This window comes from Typopeltis vanoorti, chromosome 4 (assembly GCF_054136105.1).
Source record: "Typopeltis vanoorti isolate ZY-2024b chromosome 4, IOZ_Tvanoo_1.0, whole genome shotgun sequence".
NCBI lineage: Eukaryota > Metazoa > Arthropoda > Arachnida > Uropygi > Thelyphonidae > Typopeltis > Typopeltis vanoorti.
Window position 1 is genome coordinate 86,442,425 of NC_143552.1, and position 22,965 is coordinate 86,465,389.

Genomic DNA, 22,965 nt, shown 5'->3' on the forward strand with positions numbered 1-22,965 from the left:
ATGAATGGGTTGCCTGAGTCTTTTGTGAGTGCTTTCTCTGTTAATGATTTTAAAGAGAAGTATGATAGATATTGTGTTGATAGGTTTCTCCCACCACGAGTCTTAGGACTCCATAGAGGTGTCTGTGCAATAATAATAATTATACACAATACTCTTTTAGAGCCTCCATAGCTCAGTCTGTATAGATGAATCCCTTTGGTCAGAAAGACCTGGGTTCAATTCCCGTCTATGACATGAGGAACCTCTATCTGGTCTCTTTCGACTAAAGGTGAGTTCGCCAGTCTCATACGAAGGCAGAGGGATTTTTTTGTCCTTCAGAATAGACAAACTGGTCCTGTGAGCACACATGTCTACAGTCAAAAATACATACTTAGATGTCCCTCATTGTAGGGCACAACCTCAACTGGTCCTAAGGGGATGGATGGGGAAAATTTGGGAGAACCCCACACCACAAATAAACAAAACAAACATTACTGTTTTGTATTTCTTATCTTGTCTGTCCTCTCTGAATCAACTAACCATCATATGCTGTTCTTGTAACATTATCTTCTGTTAACTGGCTCTTAATTATGCTTATAATTTTTGTTTTGCAATATCTGTCAATGCCAAGAACTTCTTGCCTGTATTCCTGATCCATCTAGCATTCGTGTATACACAACAATGGACTGCCAGAACAGATGATTCAAATCTCATGCCATATTCCCACAGTTACCACTTTTCTTTCCTGGAATCATCCCTATCATTATCTTTTTACTTCCCCCCCACTCCGATTGTCATTGCACTCACAATTTTTATGACTTAATTTAATGAATGCATCACACAATCACCCATATATCTAGTTTCCCTGACATTTCACCTTCAATCGTCACCTTCATTTCACTGACAAAGAATTTCTCCAAGTGCTTGATACCAAATCCATTCAGGTGCAACCCGTCTTTCAAAGTCGCTTGTTACATCTACATATTACACCATTTCTCTTGCACCTGTTTACATACTGACTCATTTGTAATTGCAGCTTTTCTCCTCATCTTGCTTCTATAATACCATGGCAAAAGACTTATAATCTTTTTTTTTTTTATATATGTGACTTTCTTAAAAAAGGTTCCAAACCTATAGTGCAGGGGGGGGGGGGGTTGTTCAACCTGGAGCGATTTTTGGTTGATCTCTTGTGTATTCCTTATAATTAAAACTGAAAACATAATATTTTATTTATCATTATTTTGTATTATTTTTAATTCACTTTAAGTGTATTGCTATTGTATATTTATTTTTCGTTAAAATTGTCAAATCAGTAATTTTCTTATAAGTTCGGGTAAATGAATTAATTTGGATCAGTGGAAGTCAAATAGCGAGCCGAGTGAATATGATTATAAGCAAAGTATAAAACTCGATTGTAGCCTAAATATTAAATATTCCAAAGTACATTACATTGATTTTTTACTTAGGTTAAGTCCCATGTGAATATTGTAAAAAAATTAACTTTGTTTGTCTCGGTGTAGTTTGTATTAGATGTTTTTGTAAATAACTCTTTTGAAGCTAACTGTATATATTGCTTTAATAAGAATATGTTAGAGTGTTAAAAACAAAGGCACTGTTTTTGTCGCCGAAGCTGTACATGGTGGCATTAGAAAGATTGTTATTGAAACTTGCATGTATGAGAAAGGCTTGCAGGCTCTAAGTGTAAACATCTCCGAAGTCAGTCAGAAAGAGTTCAAACAACTTTCCAATGGCTGGCAACTTACAATCAAAAGAAAGCAGAGGAGAACAAAAGGCGTGCCGAATTTGAAACTTAAGATGAAAAACTCAGCACGCCTTTTGTTCGCCTCCGAGAACAAAAGGTGTGCTTGATTCTTTGGGGGTTGCCAAACTTCATGCAAGGTCTCAGAGGAGGCCTAATAAAAAGGGACTGAAGCAAGCAGAAGGGGTACCGGTTCCAGAATTGCTGTCAGAGAGGGGGCTGCCTGGTCCAGAGTCACTGTCAGAAAGACTGCCCGGATCCACGTTGCTGCTTGAGAGAGGAGTTTCCTGCTTCTAGAAAGGAGCGTCTTAGTTCAAGATGTCGCTAGAGAGAGAGACAGACTACTTCTGGGTTGCAAACAAGGTTTCAAATTGCTGAAAGGAAGAGTTCCAAGATTAAACCAAAAGATGTTTTGGATATTACATTTAAAATTGTAAATTCTGTTCAAGGAAAAAGCCCTGCAACGGTGGTTATTTAAATTACAGGCAGATGATGATAGGGAATTTCTCTTGTACAATAATGTTTGCTGGCTCAGCAGAAGTCAATTTTTAGAAAGATTTCTTGTATTAATTAACGATATAAAAAATTTTCTTGATAAAAAAGGAGATATTTCCACAACTGAGTAATAAACGATGGTTGTTACACTTATCATTTTTAGTAGATTTCTGTATGAAATTAAGCAATTTAAATTTAGACTTACAAGGTAGAGATAAAAATTTAATTGACATGTAAGTTCAATAAAAAGTTTCTAACAATACTTACTTTTATTAAAGAAAAATATAAATGACCTGCGAATTTAGATATCTCCCTTATTTATTAAAATTTTTTGCACAAAATCAAGAAATGCTTTGCTGTGATTTAAAAGAATTTATTCGTGAAATAGATTTAGTTGATGAAGAAATAAATTCAAGATTTAAAGATTTTAATAAAACTGAAATGATTGTATCTTTTATCAATAATCCATTTCAAGAAAACTTGAACATCACAGAAATTTCAAATAAAATTAGTGGGCTGTTTGATATAAACCAAGCTGAAGTAGAACTTGAGATAATAAACATTCAGAATAGTTTACATTTAAAATCAATAAACAACGAAGTCATTTTTTGGAAGTATGTACATGAAAAAATCCCAATATTAACTGATAATGCACGAAAAATTCTGTCTTGTTTCGGATCGACATACTTGTCAGAATCCGCTTTTTCAAATATGACCGTCATAAAAAATCAATTAAGAAACTAAATTACAAATGATCATTTGGATGATTGTCTGTGATTGGCCACTTCTTCATATCAGTTTGACTATGAAAATATTGTAAGGTCCAAACAATGCCAAATTTCACATTAACTTTTTTTTTTTTTTAATCAACCAGCATTTCCTGTAACTTGTGTGTTTGTAATCGATCTGTTGTTTTTTCTAACTTTGGTTTTCCAAAATAGAGAAATAAATATTTTATTCCAATATATTTTTTTTTTTTTGTTGATTAAAATATTTGTTGTATTAAAATAATTAAAAGTGATAAATAAATTTTTAAATACACAAATAAAGTTTTTAGTTGTTTATTTGTGCATAATCAGATATCAGGTTGGGGGAATGTGATGTATATAAGAGAGTAGATCACAGAATAACTTATATATAAGAGAGTAGATCGCCGATTAACATTTTATAGAAAAATAGCTCTGTGAAAAAGAGACTGTGAAAGGGTGCATGGTGGCCACGGAGTGGGAATGATGAACCAGGAAGGAGAGAGGGTTGTGGACTTTGCAGTAACGTTTGAATTGGCAATTGTGAACTCATTTTTCTACAAGAGGGAAGAACATTTGATAACATTTAGGAGTGGTAACAACAGTTCACAAATTGACTACATTTTGACTAGAAGAAAACATCTTAAGGTTATGACAAATTGTAAAGTAATTCCAACAGATCAAGTAGCACAGCAACACCGACTGCTGTGCGCAGACTTTAAAATAAGATCGAAGATAAGAACCTCTGGATGCCATGGGATGAAGACAATTAAGTGGTTTCACTGTGAGGAATCGTTTTAGGGAGAGGGTGTTAGAGAGGATTTTGGATGGACTGGAAAGTGTACAAGATTGGTGGAAACATAATTCAAAAGTAATCCTGAGCTGTGCAATCGAGGTGCTTGGTGAGACATCTGGAAAGATTAGAGAGCAGAAGGAGGGTTGGTGGTGGAATAATAATGTACAAGTGGCAGTGACAGCTAAGAGGAAGGCAAAGCAGAAGTGGGATGAGTCAAGAGTGGAAGAGGACAGCGAGGTGTACAGAGAGAGAAAGCAAGAAGCCAAGAGAGTTGTGGCACAGGCGAAGGCCATGGCATATCAAGATCTGTATGATCAATTAGAAACAAAGGAAGGACAGAGAAAAATTTACCAACTAGCGAAATGTAGAAATAAAGCAGCAAAGGACATCTTACATGTGAGGCAGATCAAAGATGCTGAAGGAAGAGTATTATGGAGGGATGCCGACATAAGAAACAGATGGAAAATATACTTTGAGGGACTTTTGAATGAGGAAAATGCAAGGATTCACAGAGGAGATGGGCAGCCTTCTGAGGGGATGGTGCAGAACATCAGTAGAGTGAAAGTGACGGAGGCCATGAAGAGGATGAGGAATGGAAAATTGGTGGGTCCTGTCAGAATTTCAGTGGAGGCATAGAAGGCACTGGGGGGAAGAGGGAATTGACCTGTTGTGGGACTTGTTCATGAAAGTTTGCCAACAGGAAAATATACCCGAGGAATGGAGGGAGAGTACTCTTGTCCCCATCTACAAGGGTAAAGGGGGATGCACAAGACTGTAAATATTACAGAGGAATAAAGTTGATGTCCCACACAATGAAAATCCTAGAAAGGGTTCTTGATGGTAGATTGAGGAAGGAGGTGGAGATTGCAAAGGAACAATTTGGCTTCATGCCTGGTAGATCAACAACAGATGCTGTCTTTGGGTTACGGCAGATGATGGAAAAGTATCGAGAGAAACAACGGGAGCTACATCTTGCATTTATTGATCTGGAGAAAACATAAGATAGAGTGCCAAGGCAAGAAATCTGGAGGTGTCTGAGGGAGAAGAAGGTGCCGGAGAAATATGTCAGGTTGTTGCTGGAAATGTACAGAAATGTGAAGACAAGTGTTCGGACCTGTCAGAAAGTTTTGAAGTAACAGTTGGCTTGCATAAGGGTCAGCATTAAGTCCGTTTCTGCTTAATATTGTGATGGAGGTGGTAACAGAGGTGGTGAGAGAAGATATGCCTTGGACAATGTTGTATGCAGATGACATCTTGCTGTGTGCAGATTCAAGAGAAGAAGCGGGAACTAAACTGGAAAGATGGAGAAAAGTACTGGAAGAGAGAGGTATGAGACTGAGCTGAAGTAAGACAGAGTATATGTGTTGCACAGTGGGCAGGGGACAGGAGACAGATCTGGAGCTGGAAGGAAATGTCATCAGGAAGGTGAGAGACTTTAGATACTTAGGTTCAACAGTGGAAGAAGATGCTGAGAAGGAAGTGGGATGCAGGATACAAGCGGGTTGGAGGAACTAGAGGGAGATGGCTGGAGTGTTATGCGATAAGAGGGTGCCGATCAATCTGAAAGGAAAAATTTATAGGACAGTAGTGAGGCCAGCTATGACATATGCTATAGAAACTGTGGCCCTGAGGAAAAATAACATCAGCAGGATGGAAGTAGCAGAGATGAGAATGCTTAGGTGGATGTGCGGTGTGACTAGAAAGGATCGTCTGAGAAATGACTATGTCAGGGGAACAGTGAAAGTTACAAACTTAGGAGCGAAAATACAGGAGGCAAGGTTGAGATGGTTTGGTCATGTGATGAGGAGGGAGGATGTGGTAGAAGTGGACTTGAGGATGAAGAACTTGGATGTGGTGACAGCTCAAGACAGGAAGGTGTGGAGGAGACTTATTATAAACAGTGACCCCACTTAAGTGGGAGAAGCTGCAGAAGAAGAAGAAGAAGGATCACAGAATAACTTATATATAAGAGAGTAGATCGCCGAATAACATTTTATAGAAAAGTAACTTGTGTAGTAAAAAAGGTTGAATACCACTGCTATAGTGCATTAGTAAAGTGAGTGGCTAAGAAAATTTTTCTATTCTAATGATTTTTTTTATTTAATTAATTTAATTTTTACATAGTCCAGAAAACCTTCTCTAGAGACCAAACATGGGATTTTTTTTCAAGCCACTACAAGCTTCTAATAAGCAGGGTGGTAGTCACACTGGACAATGAAATTCATCTTCCACCTGAAGACAATCCTAAACATCCATTGCCACTGTGGGAATCAAACCCACAGCCTGGTTGGTTAAGTGGTTAGTAGATTTGCGAACTGGTCAGCCAACCATGCTGACAAATCGTTACTCTTTTGCTCTTCTTTTCACCTCAGTCAACATCTCTTTCATATCTTCTCTCATCTTTCATATCTTTTCAAATCAATGTTCCACTCAGCACAATCATATTGTGTACTCATTTTACTTGCTTACTTATTACGTCGGCTTCATATAAATCTTTGCACCCAGGAAACGCACACCTTCTTTGCTCATTCACACACACACACACACACACCTCTGATCATGGAATCATGATATATCTGATTGTGAATCTGATCATGGAATCATGATATATATCACTATATCTGTTTCTGTTTTCTTGATATTTCCTTTAATTCTTCATGTGTTTTGTCTCCTTTAAAAAGAGAAGACAATAAAAAAAATCAAGGAAATAGTAGACAATAAAATACAGTCATTATATTTTTATTTTAGATCTCCTCATCCTATGTCACTCTGATAGGAGACTTCAAATTTAAAATTTTTTTTGGTAGAGAGCTGCATTGGGCAATATATTGATGTTCAATGTCACCACCATCCTTGTAAAAAAATGGTGCCATAAGAACTCTTGTCCATTGAGCTTAATTTCTTGTTCCACCAATGCTGTGTTGATGCAAGAAATACAAGACATCAAATCTCCATACTTGTCTAATCTAATGGCTTCAGTGAATCATTCATTAGCAAAATCATTATTCTGTATGTTATCTAAACACATCTTAATAATACTTAACTTTTTTTTTTCTTTCTTTTTTTTTTTTTTTATCAATCCTACACATGAGTAGTCTCAAGACATAATAAGTCAGTGCAGTGCATGTAGGTAAGGGTTAGAGAAGAATGGAATCTGTTAATGTATTTCTTGAAGAGTTGGAGGATTTATTCATTAGGAAAAATGGTATAGGGAAAGACTTAAGCTGCCCCTGCACATAAAAGGTATGTGCAGGGGCAGCTCGTGCATAGGCACTGCGGAACTGCAGCACCCAATTTTTCTCGATATATAAATATATTTATTAATTTATTTATATTTGCTTGTAATATTTAATTTTATCATCAACAATTCTATACAATTCTCTTATTTTGTAAAAAAAATAATAAAAATCCATCTTGTAGCACTTAGGAGGGCGAAGGACGCTAGCAGTACTGTATTTTCCACAGTGTCTTATTGCTACGCACGCAAGCATATGCACATCATAGTGAGATGCGAGCTATTAGTGCGTAATGCAGCACTGTCCATCACGCAGTTCCACTGTTGTTTATATGCAGTTTGCGCCGTGTTTACTCCGTCTCTTTAAATATTTGGACATTACAATTAAAGACATAACATTTGTTATAGTAATTTTTAAGTAATTTTGAATTATACTAAACTGTATAATTTTATCGATAATAAACAATATATTTTCATGTTTAATTTTTAAAAAAATTTTTTAATATAATTTTGATATTTTATCCAAACATGTATACATATACACTGTACTTACAGTGTGTATGCATATTTCGAAAGTTGCAGCACCCTCACCATGTGGAATGAAGGAAGAGAATGAAAAGATGGTTAACTGAGTTTAGAGCTATATATGGATATTGATCAGCAGCTGCCTGTGTTCATACATGATTGGAGAAAAGTGGAGAAATAGTGGTGATCAGTTCAGTTGAAGTATTCATGTGAATGCCTATGAAACTAAGATAATGCATCTGTGGGTTAGAAAGAGTCAGTGGGAGAAGTGTCATATATTAAAGAGAAGGTGGTGCACCACCCCAAATGTGAGAACAATATTCTACGATTGAACAGATTTGGGATTTATAAAGTGCTAGAAGTTGAGCAGAGATGTATCACTTAGAAAAAAAAAAAACGAGTACCAAGATTTTTGGAAGATAGGAGGATGTGATGTGTTTATGCCAAGATAGGCTACATCTGAAAGTCAACCCAAGAAGAGAAAACTGATCTTAGTTAGCAAGCTGAATATAAAAGTTGAGGAAGAGAGAGAATGGTCTTTCTTTCAGAATCGTGTTCATTGTAGCATTAAAATTGACTCAACGATCTTTACTACACTTGAGAATGGCAAAAAGATTGGTGTTTAAGTCTTTGATCATAGAAAATCTTGAAGCTTGAGTTATCTGAGCACTGCACAGTTTTGTAAACGAAAAAGAGGAATGGAGTGTACTCTCATCAATAAAGTTATGAACAGAATTGGATGTTAGTGAAAGAAGATCATTGATGCATATGTGGAGGTGAAAGAAAAGAACTTGAGGTATTCTGATATTGATGGAAAAATCAAATGAGAGAGAACCATCTACCATGACATGCAGTGTATGACCAGTAGGAAGCTGGCAATCCACTTACAAAAGGTAGGAGGGAGACTATAAGATAGCAGTTTAGTAAGAAGAGCTGTAATTCTATAGTCGATCCAATGGCTTTATAAATGTCCAGAGTGACCACATGCATTTCTCCCACTCTTTATGGCCTATATTCAAAGGTATGTAAGGTTATCAAGGAGACCTGCAGTAGAATGACAGAATGTCATAAGGTTACTGCTGCTGCTGAACCTGCATGGTATGGGGTCATGAATGTCATCACACTTGACTGCCCTCCACAGAGCCCTGATCTCAACCCTGTTTAACATCTGTTGGATGAACTGAAACTTCAGGTGAGTTCAACGGGTGTTCCCTCCACCACAGTCCAGGACCTCATTATATGGCTACAGGAAGAATGGTCTAAAATTCTCATTGATCACCATCGTTCACTTGTGGAAACTACGCTCCTCAGGATTGCTGCAAAAGGAGATTCTAGATGATATTAAGGTGGCTGTTTGTTCCTCATACTGTGGTGTCCGTTGACTTCTTTCCAAGCAGTGTATGTATGTATGTATATGTATATATATATATATATATAGAAGAGAGACAGAGTGATTGGTAAAACAAGCGGCTCTGGAAATTATGTAAGAATGTTGAACAAGCCAGTAAGTGGAAAGTAGATGGGCGAAAAGTTGTAAATCTTAATATAGCGTGATTAATATAAAGTTTAATTTAGTAAATATACTATTGAGTGAAATCTTATATGATGAGTCTGTTGACTTGTAGAAGTTTGTTAATAATAATTATAATAATATGATTTACAATTCATATATTTTTACAGTAAATAAATTCTTCTCCCTGCATGAGTTTAATTTCAAATACTGACATTCTTATATCACCATTTAGGTGAATTCAAGAGAGAATTCCATGATAATAGTACATTTGAAGAAAGTGACCATCGTTTAACTGCAACTTTGGATCCTTCATTAACAGATTGTATATCAGAATTATCATGTAAAAGGTAATAGCTGTAATTATTATTATTATTATTATTTTCTCAGGTATTTTTATGGAGTCAAAGATTCATCATGGGAGGACTGCACCAACTGTTATCAAAACAATATTTATCCACTAAGTACTCAAAACTGTTTCTGGCAACCTATTCTCCCCTCCAAGCAAAAAAAAAAAAAAAAATTCCTCACACTATTGCAAATTGCACTCATATCCAAATTCCACGAGTGAGTCCTTGACTCTCCCTTCCTGCCATGTATTAAAAAGTCTTCTGTGTCATTTCCTGTGACCACCTTAATAACTTATATATTTCTGTCATAAGAGTGTGTTGAACAAGGTTGTAAGAAGTGAGTTTGTACATGGAAAGTGAATGGGGTTGTGAATATTAATATAAATTGAATGAATGCTATGTTGACAATAGCATATTTACCAAAATAATTTGATAAATATGCTTTTGAGTGAAACCTTATGAGAGTAGCCTGTTGATTTTGGAGGAGTTTGTAAATAATAATTATAATTATTTTGAATTTGTAAAACTGTCACAGGTGGAGATCATAACCTCTCTGAATATGTATAATGAAATTGCACTGAAATGGAAAGGAAATTAATTGGATAAAGTTTTTGCATGGATTTGATGATAAATGGGAATTGTTCAGGAAATTGTACTCTCAGCTTTCAACTGCTTTATGCTATTTGAAATCACTCTTGAAATGGGTCAAAATAGATAACAGTTTGATGAACTGGATAAATAATGAAAAGTTAGTGACTTGGGAGATCATTACAGACTTTGAGAGAGAGCTGTGACCATTGTTTTCATTATTATTATTAGTAGTAATAGTAATATTAAGGCAGGGTTAGGATAAGGATTACCAGAGAGCTAAGAAGAGGCTGCCATGTAGCCTTTTAAGGAATGTGGAAAACTGCCAGCGCTCCTGCATGATGTCCAATCCTCACCATTATTAGCTATCTACATGGATACTGAAAGAACAAGGTTGAGCTGACAGCTTGAGATTTAGCTGACGAAATTTTATTCTTATTGGTTTAAATCAAAACAAAACAAAATAATGGTACAATATACTGGAATTTTATGCCAGCTGGCTTGTTGCGTAGTTTAAAAATGCCTCCTCCTCCTCCTATGTTTTCATCAGGAAAATAGTATTCCTAGTAACTACAATCACCTTTGAAAAACCAAAAAAAAAAAAAATCAATAGAACCCTTCTTAACTTTTGTATGAACAGGTCAGTCACTAATGTGCTATAGGTTCTGGAACCTCTCATGAATGGGATTTATTAAAAAAAAAAAAATATATTAGCATCACATCAGACAGTGTACTATCTCCACTTGAATGAGGAACTGCTTATTCAGTAAAGTATCAGTTTTGAAAATTTGCCATTCAGTCATATTTGAAGTTGGATATTCTCTGAAAACTGTCCAACTCTTGTTGGACACAATTAATTTGCTCTTATCGTGCGTGCTTGCCCCCCCCCCCCCCACAGTAAGCTCACACTTCATAGAACCGGGTCTGGCAGATTGCCAAGAATAGTCAATTCATGCTGAAGGGAAGAAAGAAATAAAAGATGTACAAATTGGTCACCAACCTCGAAATTACGTGCTTTATACGTAAAATTTTCTGACTGTTATACAAGCAAAATAGTTACCACTTTAAAAACTATGATGTTCATAAAAGAAAAGTTAATTTTCTGACGTGTAATAATAAACAACTCATCCCTAAAGACGGATTGATTACCCTATTATTGGAATGGATTCTCCTTCTTCTGATATGCACAAGTTTTGAAGGGTCTTACATCTGTGGGCGTATATTCAGGGTGTATTAGGTGTGTGGTGCACACCCATGGAATAGCAGTTTAACTGATATTATATTTTTGCATTTATTCCTGTTAAAGACTCCTGTAAATTGTTTACTGGCTTCACATGATTCCTTAAATTAAACAATATACTAATGCTCAAAAAGAGGAGATGTTTCGATGTGTAAACATGGTATCACATTCATGTTAATAGCCCAGGTGTGCAGTCACAAATACGGACACCTTCATGCCCTTTAAACAGACATGCAGATGGTGCAACATGTCAAATGCTTGCATTCCAGTGGTTTTAAATGGTCCAGAAGGTGAGATAGGATATGCACTTTGACAATAGCACCCAGAAATTGCTCATTTTAATTAGTCCATTTGTTAGTTAGTGGCTGTGATTGATTATTGTGTAAAGCAATTCAATTGAATGCTGTCATTTGTCATGAGTTGCTGTTTTTGTTTTCTGAGTTTCATCTGTTCTGCATCTGATACAGACGATTTTTAATATATATTTATAATGTTCTATGAATAATTTATAACTTTTTTTGCTCATATTTACAATGGAAAACAGTGTGGATGATGTACTGAATGTCCTGTTTTCTGCCAAAGCTTTTGTGGATTGCATGATTATAGTTGAAGGAGATTGGAATTTGTGTATAAATAAGTAAGCAAAACAAATTATTTTAGCCTTTTTTTGGTTCAATCTGGAAAAATGATAATTTCTCAAGTAATTATTTTTTCTGATTTCTGTGCAAATTATTAATACTAGTGTTTCATTCTAGTATTTGCGAATGATAATCTAATCTCACTACAAAGCACAAACCAACAGCACCCTTTCAGCATAGCTATTGTTCATTTGACTTTTATGCTTTCCATATTGAAAATTATATTAATTGATAAATTAAAGTATTCACAGTTATCATACAATTAATTGCATTGGACTAATTAAAATGAGCATTATTATTATTATTATTATTATTATTATGGGCGACTCCAGGGAGTACTTAGACTCATTGAGGGAGGGCCCTAAACATCATGTCCACACAACTATATGACATTCTCACAGTATCTATCATACCTTGCCTTGAACTCACTCACTATCGTAGCACCCACAACAGACTCTGGCAGCTTATTCCACTCATTTACTACACTAAAAGTAAAGAACCCAGCGTTAAAACCCCTGCTAACTATACTCTTGCCCATCTTCCATAGGTGTCCCCTAGTTCTCCCACCACCAGTCCTGATCTCAAAAATATCCTCTGAATTAATCCTATAGAAACCCTTTAGCAATTTGAATGTCTCAATCATATCTCCCCATTTTTCGCCTATCAATTAATTTCTGCAACTCACAAATCTTCAACCTGTTCTCATATGGTTCATTCCATAGACCTGCTATCATCTTAGTCACTTGCCTCTGGATCCTCTCCATCTCCTCCCCATCATGAAGTAACCTAGGTAACCAAATCTGGGCAGAGTAGTTGAGATGAGGTCTTATCAAGGCTTAGTACAGAGGTACAATAACTTGCTTGTCTCTGCTCGTCAAGGTATTTTTCAACAACCAAGTGAGTTGATGAGCTGATTTAGCTACTTTTGCAATGTGCCCCCTAAACTTCATCTCCCTATCCACCAACACTCCTAAGTTCCTGGCCTCATCAATCTCCTGGAGTAAAGTTCCACCAATGTGGTATACTGCTCCTAATCTTTTCACCCCAAAATGCATAACCTTACATTTTGTCACATTAAATTGACATCCATTCTCCTTAGCCCAGAACTCCAATCTATCCAAGTCATCCTGCAAGATTTTGACATCTTCTGCATTTACTATCACCCTACCCAACTTTGCATCATCAGTGAACAAATGAACTGTTCCTCTTAGATCCTTCCCTATATCGTTAATGAACAAATTAAACAGCAGTGGTTCAAGAACAGAACCCTGCAGCACACCACTAGTCACAGGCCATCTTTTGGACTCTACTCCTGAATAAACTACTCTTTGATATCTCTCCATCAACCACCCACCTATCCATCTCACAACTATATCCATTCCCATTGGCTGTAGTTTACCGAATAGAATTCCATGTTGTATCCTGTTAAACGCCTTTGCAAGGTCCAGCAGTATCACTGTAAACCCATTACCCTTATCCAGTTCAGCCATCACCTTGTTATAAAACTTGAGCAAGTTACTGAGGCAAGTTACCCTTCACAAAGCCATGCTGTCCCCCCATACAGTATCACATTTTCATCGATTCATTCCTGTATTTTTCCCTTGACTACTTTCTCCAAGATCTTGACAACGACTCCTGATGGGCTGATCAGTTGGTAATTTGCAACCATAGTCTTGGATCCTCCTTTATGCAGTGGAACTATTTTCCCCTCTTTCCACACCTTCGGGACTAAACCAGACCCGACACTCAGATTAAACAACATGGTGAAGGGCACTGATAATTCTTTAGCTGCTTCATGCAAGACCCGTGCCGGTATACCATCCAATCCCACAGATGTATTCACATTAAGGTTCTGTAATAGACTATTCACCTCCACTTCATTCATCACAATTCCCATATAAACTAATGGTTCCTTCATTTTTTCAATGTCACCAACTGGATGATATACTTTTGCAAAGTGCTCGCTCAGTAACTCAGGGTAATTATTATGGGAGATGTCAACTATGGTAACATTGATTGGAAAGAAGGAGAGGACACATGGGAGGAAGGAATTGGATTTTATGCGGTTATTAAGGGATAACTATCTGCGACAGCATGTAATGGAAAATACTAGGAGTCAGAGAGTGCTTCACCTAGTAATTGCATCTGATGATTTGACTGTACCGAATATGACCACATTGCCACCAAATGGTGTGAGTGATCATATGGTCTTGACTTGGGAGGTGGCTAAAGGGTGTGGAATTTACAATTAAGGCAGGGTACATATGGAATTATCGGGCTGGTAAGTATGACAATCTTAGGAGTTTGATTGGTTCAGTGCCATGGCACGTAAAACTGCAAGGGATGATAGTGTATGGTAATAGGAATTTAAGGAGAAAGGTTACCTGCAGGCACATGAACAGTATAAAGCCCAGGCCAGAAGGGTAACAAGTGTAGTAAGAAAAGCAAAAGCGGGATTATGAAAGAACATTAGCCATGCAGGCTAAAGAGAATCCCAAACAGTTTTTTCGATATGTTGCAAGTAAAAGAAAAAATGTATATGGCAGATTGATTTTAAAGAATGGCGATGGTAGAGAGGTAACCGAATCAGTTGATATAGTGGAATTACTGAGTGAGCACTTTGCAATAGTATATCATCCAGGTGGTGGTGGCATTGCAAAAATGGAAGAACCAACAGTTTATATGGGAATTGTGGTGAATGAAGTGGAGGTGAATAGTCTATTACAAAACCTCAGTGTCAATTCATCTGCAGGATTGGATGGTATACCAGCTTGTGTCGTACGAGATGTCAGTGCCTTTGACCATTTTGTTTAATTTGAGTCTCGGTCTGAGTTAGTCCCAAGGGGTGGAAAGAGGGGAAAATAGTTCCACTGCATAAAGGAGGTTCCAAGACTGCTGTTGAAAATTATCGGCCGATCAGCATATCACGAATTGTTGTCAAAGTCTTGGAGAAAATAGTCGAGGAAAATACAAGATTGGATAGATGAAAATGGGATACTGTATGGGGGACAACATGGTTTTGTGAAGGGTAGATCATGACTCAGTAATTTGCTCGCGTTCTATAACACAGTGACCGCTGAACTGTATAAGGGTAATGGGTTTACAGTGATTCTACTGGACCTTGAAAAGGCCTTTGACAAGATACCACATGGAATTCTAATCAGTAAACTGCAGCATATGGGGATGGATATAGGATTGGTGAGATGGATAGGAGGGTAGTTGATGGAGAGATATCAGAGAGTAGTTTATTCAGGAGTACAGTCCAAAAGACAGCTTGTGACTAGTGGTGTGCCGCAGGGTTCTGTTCTTGGACCACTACTATTTAATTTGATCATTAACGATATAGGAAAGTATCTGAGAGGAACTGTGCATCTGTTTGCACAGTTCCTCTCAGATAGTTCCGGTGATGCAAAGTTGGGTAGAGCAATAGTGAATGCCCAGGATGTCAAAATTTTGCAAGATGATTTGGATAGTTTGGAGGACTGGGCTATGGAGAATGGATGTCAATTTAATGTGGAAAAATGTAAGGTTTTGCATTTTGCAGTGAAAAGATTAGCAGCAGTATATCACATTGGTGGAACTGTAATGGAGATTGAGAAGGCCAGGGATTTGGGAGTGTTGGTGGATAGGTAGTTGAAGTTTAGGGGACACATCGCAAAAGTGGCAAAATGAGCTCATCAAATCACTTGGTTGCTGAAAAACACTTTAACGAGCAGAGACAAACAGGTTATTTGTTCCTCTGTATCCAGCCTTGATAAAACCCCATCTAGACTACTGTGCCCAGATAAGGGTGCCGCAGTTTCTTCTTGATGGAGAGGAGGTGGAGAGGATCCAGAGACGAGTGACCAAGATACTAGCAGGACTATAGAATGAACCTTATGAGAACAGGTTGAAGATTTGTGGGCTGCAGAAATTGGTTGATAGGTGGAAAAGGGGTGATATGATTGAGACATTCAAATTACTGAAGGGTTTCTATAAGATTAATTCAGAAGATATTTTTGAGAATAGGACTGGTAGTGGGAGGACTAGGGGCCATCCATGGAAGCTTGGGAAGCGTGTGGTTGCAAGGGTGTTAGAGCCAGATTTTTTATTTGGAGAGTGGTAAATGAGTGGAATAAGCTGCCAGAGTCTGTTGTGGGTGCCGTGACTGTAAATGAGTTCAAGGTGAAGTATGATAGATACTGTGTGAATGTTGAACAGTTGGTCTTGACATGATGTTGGGCCTCCCTCGATGAGTCTAAGGACTCCTTGGAGCTGCCCGTAATAATAATATATATTTGCAGATGCCGTCCAACCGTCAGTCTGCTCAGTAGAGGGTGTAGCGTGATTCATCACTCCATAATACCACATTTCTGAGTTTCTATCCCATTGTACATGCTCTTTGGATCACTGAATATGCTGTTGTATGTTGGCTCGGGTAATTTGGGGGTGTGCATATTACAGTGGAATCCATGGAAACCTATGTTGTGAACCTTAGTTCTGAATGCTTTTGTGCAGATTCATGTTCCAGTCGATTCCTGGCACTCTGCATTCAAGATGTTGGCTGACAAATGGTGGTTTTTGCATCTTGACTTTCATAGCACTCTATTGTCATGTTCATGGCTGTTTGTCCTCACACCATAGTGTTGAGGAACAAACAGCCACCTTAATATGATATAGGATCTCCTTTCACTGGAGTGACTACAGCAGTCCTATGGAGCATACCTTCCACAAGTGTACAGTAGTGATCGATGGGAATTTTGGACCATTCTTCCTGTAGGTTGTAATGACCTCCAACAGATGTTCAACAGGGTTGAGATCAGATCTCTGTGGAGGACAGTCAAGTGTGGTGACATTTATGTCCACAAACTATGCAGTTTCAGCAGCAGCCTTATGGCACAGTGCATGGTCTTGCTGAAAGAGACACAGTGGTCAGTTCTATAAAAATGTCACAAAGTAGGAAGCATTGCATTGACAGTCAAGTGTGGTGACATTTATGTCCACAAACTATGCAGTTTCAGCAGCAGCCTTATGGCACAGTGCATGGTCTTGCTGAAAGAGACACAGTGGTCAGTTCTATAAAAATGTCACAAAGTAGGAAGCATTGCATTGTCCAGAATGTTCAGATTCCTCTAGTAGTTCAGTGTTTGTGGCACCACAAACAGAGGTTCAAGGCCAAACCAGGAAAAAAAAAAAAATCATTACTATCACATCACCACCTCTCAATTTCATAGTTGGGGTTATGCACTCGGGTAAGAGACATTCACCGCATATCTTCCAGCCACACCTGTGGCTGGCAGATGGCTTCCTTTCTTAGACACACTAGTCACCCGCCAGCCTGATGAAACCCACCCATACAGGCAGATACATTCACCAACAATCCCATCACCCCTCCTCGCAACAATATGGAGTTATTAAGACACTACACAACAGGGCTAAACTTATCTGTTCAAATGACAATGCCCTAACCACAGAACTAAACCACATTCTCAACACTTTCTCAGCCAATGGCTAGCACCCCCCCCTCACAACAAGGATTACTCTAAATCCATCATCATACCCTATATCCGAGGCACCTCGGAAAAAAATTACAAAAATCCTAAAAAAAACATGACTTCTTGTTACAGACCATATAAAAAAATTGGCATCCTTTATCCGCTCTACTAAAGACCAACCCCCCCCCCTGCCCCTAGACCTACCTGGTGTATACCAGGTCCTTTGCAGCTGTAAGCTGTCCTACTTTGGCCAAACAGGCAGGACAGCCAATATCAGAATTTCAGAACACAAGGACTACATCCAGTTTCACCAATACAGCCACTCTAGTCTTGCTGACCATGCGCTGGATACCTGCCATAGAATATGGTGGAAGAAAGCCATGATAGTACACCATAGTAAATACAAGTATGAAAGGCTTTTCATGGAATCAGCTTCAGCCCTAAGAAACCATCTGAACGTCAACAAATTTGGCTGCATGAGACTGCCTCAAATTTGGGAAACCTACATCAGAAGACCTTCAGCCCAATCGCCCAAGAATACCAACCGCTAAGGGACACCATCAGGACTTTAGGAGAAATAATAGCTTCCTGCTTCTTCCTCATTTACTGTTTGTTGTGCCTGTGTGCACGTGTCTTGTTCTTAAGTTTCTTGAAAATGGCAACATGACGTTGCCGAAATATTGAAGTATATTAAAATTTATTTTAATGTATATCCTAGTGACGTTGTAATTTCCTTAAATTACTTAGTAAAAAAATCCCACAATGTAGCATGCTTCTTTCTGTCCTTTGAATTTCAGAGCACACAGACATATTTAGCTACATCAGCCATGGTAGCTTTGACTAGACGAGCAAGCACGGCTTCGATATACGACACAAAGCTCAATTATTGCCACACCAACTTAAGACGTCTTCTGTGTACAAAAATAAAAGTCTAAATGGAATGCATATAAATGCATGCATTTATTAAAAAATAAATATTAATTCTTTCTCAATTAATGAGCTTGCACAGCAAGCATAGCAAGCATGGAGAATTTGCCACTGTCACACACACACACACACACACACACACACACACACACACACACACACACACACACACACACACACACACACACACACACACACAAAGGCAATTCAAAATTTAAATGAAACTCAGTAAAAAGTCCTATGAGTCCTAACTAGGTTGGGTATCCTCTGTAGGCACCAACCTGAAGCCTTGATTGTAATACATGAACTCTGAGAATTAATGTTTCCTATATTTTGAGAGTTTGATGCATCTAGCTGCAAATGAAAGAAAAAAAAAAGTCTTTCACTTCTAAACCTACTGATATGCGGTATGGTGGCTTTTACCCCTTTAAGCCTTAATACATGAACAACTGGTATCCTTTGTTAAATTGCAGAAATATATCAAGAAGACACAAAGAAGGATTTTTTTTTTTTTTTGAATGTTGTATTCACATATGGATTTCGTAAGAAAGAATATTGCTTGCTCTCATCTGTACTTTCTCCTTCTTAAGCAGGGTGGAAGTGCAGCTGAGATCCAACACATTGATATCTGGTATGAGTAGCTACTCATGTGGAAATACTTAGTTCTGTGGGTTATGAATTTAAAAACAAGCTAAATAAGAGGAAACTTGATTAAGGTTTATAATTCTGTTAAGGAAATGAATAAGTTGAATTATACAACTATATTTCCCCATAGAAACCTAGTTTTAACTTCCAATAAAAAGTTTTTGTAGGTAGAATTAGTGAAATATTATTTTAGTGATAAAGTAGCTAACCTTTTCGCTGCTAAATTTGATCTATCTCGAGTTTAGCAGCAAAGTCCTTGCTAAGCTCAAGTATTTTTGAGCATGGATTTGAAAAATCTCTGCTGAATCAACTTTTGAACATGTTTGAATTTCATGAACATGTGATGACATCTATTATGAATATAATTCAGTTAAACTTGAGCACTTCTCTCTCTCTCTTTTCATCTGCCAGCAAAGATTGGTCGATTGGTAGAGCCTCTGCTACTAATGGCTCGCAAAAAGTTAAGCAAGTTTGAGTGTGGTTAGTAGTTGGAAGGGATGAATTGTTCAATGCTGTCGGTACACTCTCCCTCGATGAGTCTTTGGACTCCCTGGAGGTGTCACATAATAATAATAATAATAATAATAATAATAATAATCCGCTATTTGGAGGAAAATATTGCTTTTTCACATAGTAGAAGAAATCTCCCAGCCAATGTTACAAAGTGTGTGTTCAAACAGTTTTCCCAGAGATAGTAAAAAAAAAAAAAAAATAATAAAGCAATCGAAGCAATGAATTATAATAGCATGTCCATTACCTGGTGACATCCACTCATGAAAGGGTGCTTCCCAACTCTCCCTGGTTCTTCCTGCAACCTAAAAAAAAAAAAAAAAAACACTAAGCATTATAAGCATTACTGCATATGTTCAAACACTTATTTGAAGAGAAGAAAATGAGAGATGATAGAGAAAGAGTAGATACATATGTAAATATCGTACAATGACTAAGATTTGAAAGGATGATAAAAGTGATTTTTGCATAAAAATACTGAGCATAATTTTCAATAAAATATAACTTATGTGTTTTTGAACAATTTTGATTAACCTTGAATTAAAAGCAAATAGCCTAAAGTTTTGCATGTTATTTTTTATTTAAATTATAGAAGAAAATAAGTCAGCAAGGATAGTTTGGCTGGCTTCTGTTTTATCAGCTGGGAAAAGGTTAATCATGTAGTGGAGTAACCTTTCTAGTATTGTGGTTGCAAATAACTTTAAGCAAACTGAAGAGACTTTAGAACATTAATTTAGTTTAGAGCATTAAGAAAGCATGTAGTACAACTGATATCACTTATATGTACAATACTTTATTCTGAATTATTGTTTTATTTACACAGGCATAACATTTTTTATTGTGAACAGTTGGCTTTGTTTTCTTGACTTCAATTTGACACTAAATCATCTTTTGCATACTACTTAGCATATTTTTAGCATGAATATACTACTTAGCATATTTTTCTAACATCCATCTGGTCACAATTTTATATGAGAATTTTTAATAATCGTAATACTAATTTTTCTTTCTCTAGTTCAGAAAGTGAAATTTCTGCAAAAGTAAAAGGTAAGATCATAACCTTAAATTCCAGAGAATTCAACTTATATTATTTTTTATTTATTTATTACTTATTATTATTATTATTAACATCCGACCTCCATGAAGTCAGAGACTCATTGTGAGCAGTACACACTATCACACACTAAGCTCATCCAATTGTGCCTTAAACTGATTCACTGTGTCTACATTCACAACACACTCAAGCAGTGCATTCTACTCACCAATCACTCTCCATGTAAAGAACCTGCTCCTCACACCCTCCTTATAGTTTCTAGGGATGGTGTTTTGTTTTACCCCCCCCCATTCTTCTATGAAAATTCTCTTCCACTCAACTTCTCATTCCATGCTATAGCTCCAAGCTGTCTCCTAAGCTTGTCATAATCACCTGCCTTGTACCTCCTCCTAAATTAAAGATGCCAAGAAATTATATTCTTGGTTTAATCCTTTATCCAAGTGTAAGCAAAGTTTGCGCATGAAGTAACTTCACAACTCGTATATAGAGGCTAATAACTTCACATCACTTGCCTTAGTATCCCATAATGCAAAGTACGGACATGTATAATGCTGTGCATTATGGGAAGTGACCGTATTGGGAGCCAGCCCCAGTAGTGATACCAAGGTTGAAGTAATGCAGAAGTCATATTTCAATATACAAGTAGCCAAAAGGCATTGCACCTTATTACTAAAATACTGTGGGTTAGCAATAGATGTTGAAAGTTTTTCCACTTTTTTATACTCTAAATTAAAGGTGCCAAGAAGTTATATTCTTGGTTTAATCCTTTATTCAAGTGTAAGCAAACAAAGTTTACACATGAAGTAACTTCACGACTAAGGCAAGTAATGTGAAGTCATTAGCCTCTATATACTATTGCCACTTTGTAGTCTCGCTGCCTTTCTTTCTGCCGCACTTTACTTCCATTTCCTCATTTATACTTCCTTATCACTTATTTTTGCTTCTACATTCTTGCATTCTTTTACTCCCTCAGTCTCACTAGCTTTCATTCCATTTCCGTTTCTTTCACTTATGCTATCTTTCATTTTTCAGTCTGTTTCACATTCATTAATTCATAGTCTAATAAAATATCACACTTCCTACAAATTTCTACTTTCTCTTGTCTCCTGATCAGTCTCTCCACAAACCCAACTCTCAAATTTTGCCATGCATACATATTACACTTACAACATCAAACTATTTTTGAAAAGTCTATGTCGTTAACTGCACTTGATTTTCACAGCCCTTCCATAGCTGCACCAGTTGATACTTGTGTGGTTGACATTGTGAGTACTGCCATTGTATTCTGTTCAAAGAAGGCAAGATTCAAAATTTTAATTATTAAAGTTAGTAACAATTCCCCAAGGTCCAAAATAACACTTTAAGTTATCAAAAATCAACAATAGTATCCTAAAATTCAAGCACTATTGCCAATTATTATGCAAAATAGCACTTATCTTTTCCAGACTTCAGATTTATTCTCTTAATTACTTGAATGAATCACAAACTTTTTTTTTTTTTGATAAAATGTAGAATGGATATAAACGTCATTAAATAAGTATAATATGTTATGCATTGTTCAAGATTTAACTTTAATGAAGCCCAAGAAAATGTGTGTTTTTGTGCCTTTAGCTATTGCATGTGTGCATGCACATACTCACACACAATTTAACAGATAATAATCAAGTGATTTCATTTCATTCCATTCCATTTCTCAGTCGGAATTCTGATCTTCTTATCACTCTTAAAAGAGTTCATTAGCATTTCTTTTGTTGCATTGAACCCAGGAAGCATATTCATTTCTGATTTAATGATAAAATTTCTGATTTATATATTCATAGAGTTTTAGGTAAAGTCCTAGAGAGGGTTATTTACTAAGTGAATTCTTAGTAAATAATTCACCCTCTTCTGGATACATACAAGCATCCTTAAGGAGGTTTTTCATACACTGCTGCAAATGTGAGAACAGTATTCTGAGGTTGGACAGAAAATGGATTTATAGTAATAAGAACTAGTGTTATAAAGAAAAAGAATACCAAGATTTTTCGATGCTAAAAATGGTTCAGTGTCTCAAAAGAGGAAGATATCAGCAGTGTGCAGCAGGGCTCTGTTTTAGAACACTTATTATTATTCGAGACCTCCAAGCAGTCGACGGCTCATCATCACCAGCTGTCATACCTTCTCTTAAATTTATTCACACAGGATGCTCTTACTACTTCAAAAGATAAAATATTCTGTTCACTCACTGCTCTATGAGAGAAATATCCAGCTCTCACCCCCTTTCATAACCATGCACCAACTTAGCTTTCATGTTTCTGTGTTCTCTCCTCATCTTCCATATAAAGAAAAATATCATCAGTTGACATCCTATAATGGTGTTTTCAGAAATTTATAGATCTCTATCACATCACCCTTCTTTCTTCTGTTTACCAGTGTCTGCAGTCCTTTAGAAATGTCTATTCTCACTGTGTTCTCATAATCTGCATTACATAACCACAATATCATCTTTGTTAAC

At 36.9% G+C, this 22,965-nt stretch overlaps 1 protein-coding gene across 1 annotated transcript in view; it reads left to right on the forward strand.

The window, feature by feature from the left end:
- The window catches only part of LOC150107476 (uncharacterized), a 574,892-nt gene that overhangs the window by 79,231 nt on the left and 472,696 nt on the right, over positions 1 to 22,965 (forward strand). Inside the window, exons 3-4 of the mRNA XM_090392109.1 lie at positions 9,281 to 9,395; positions 20,433 to 20,464. Coding sequence (XP_090248235.1) covers positions 9,281 to 9,395; positions 20,433 to 20,464 — 147 coding nt within the window. The remainder of the gene's footprint in view (positions 1 to 9,280; positions 9,396 to 20,432; positions 20,465 to 22,965) is intronic.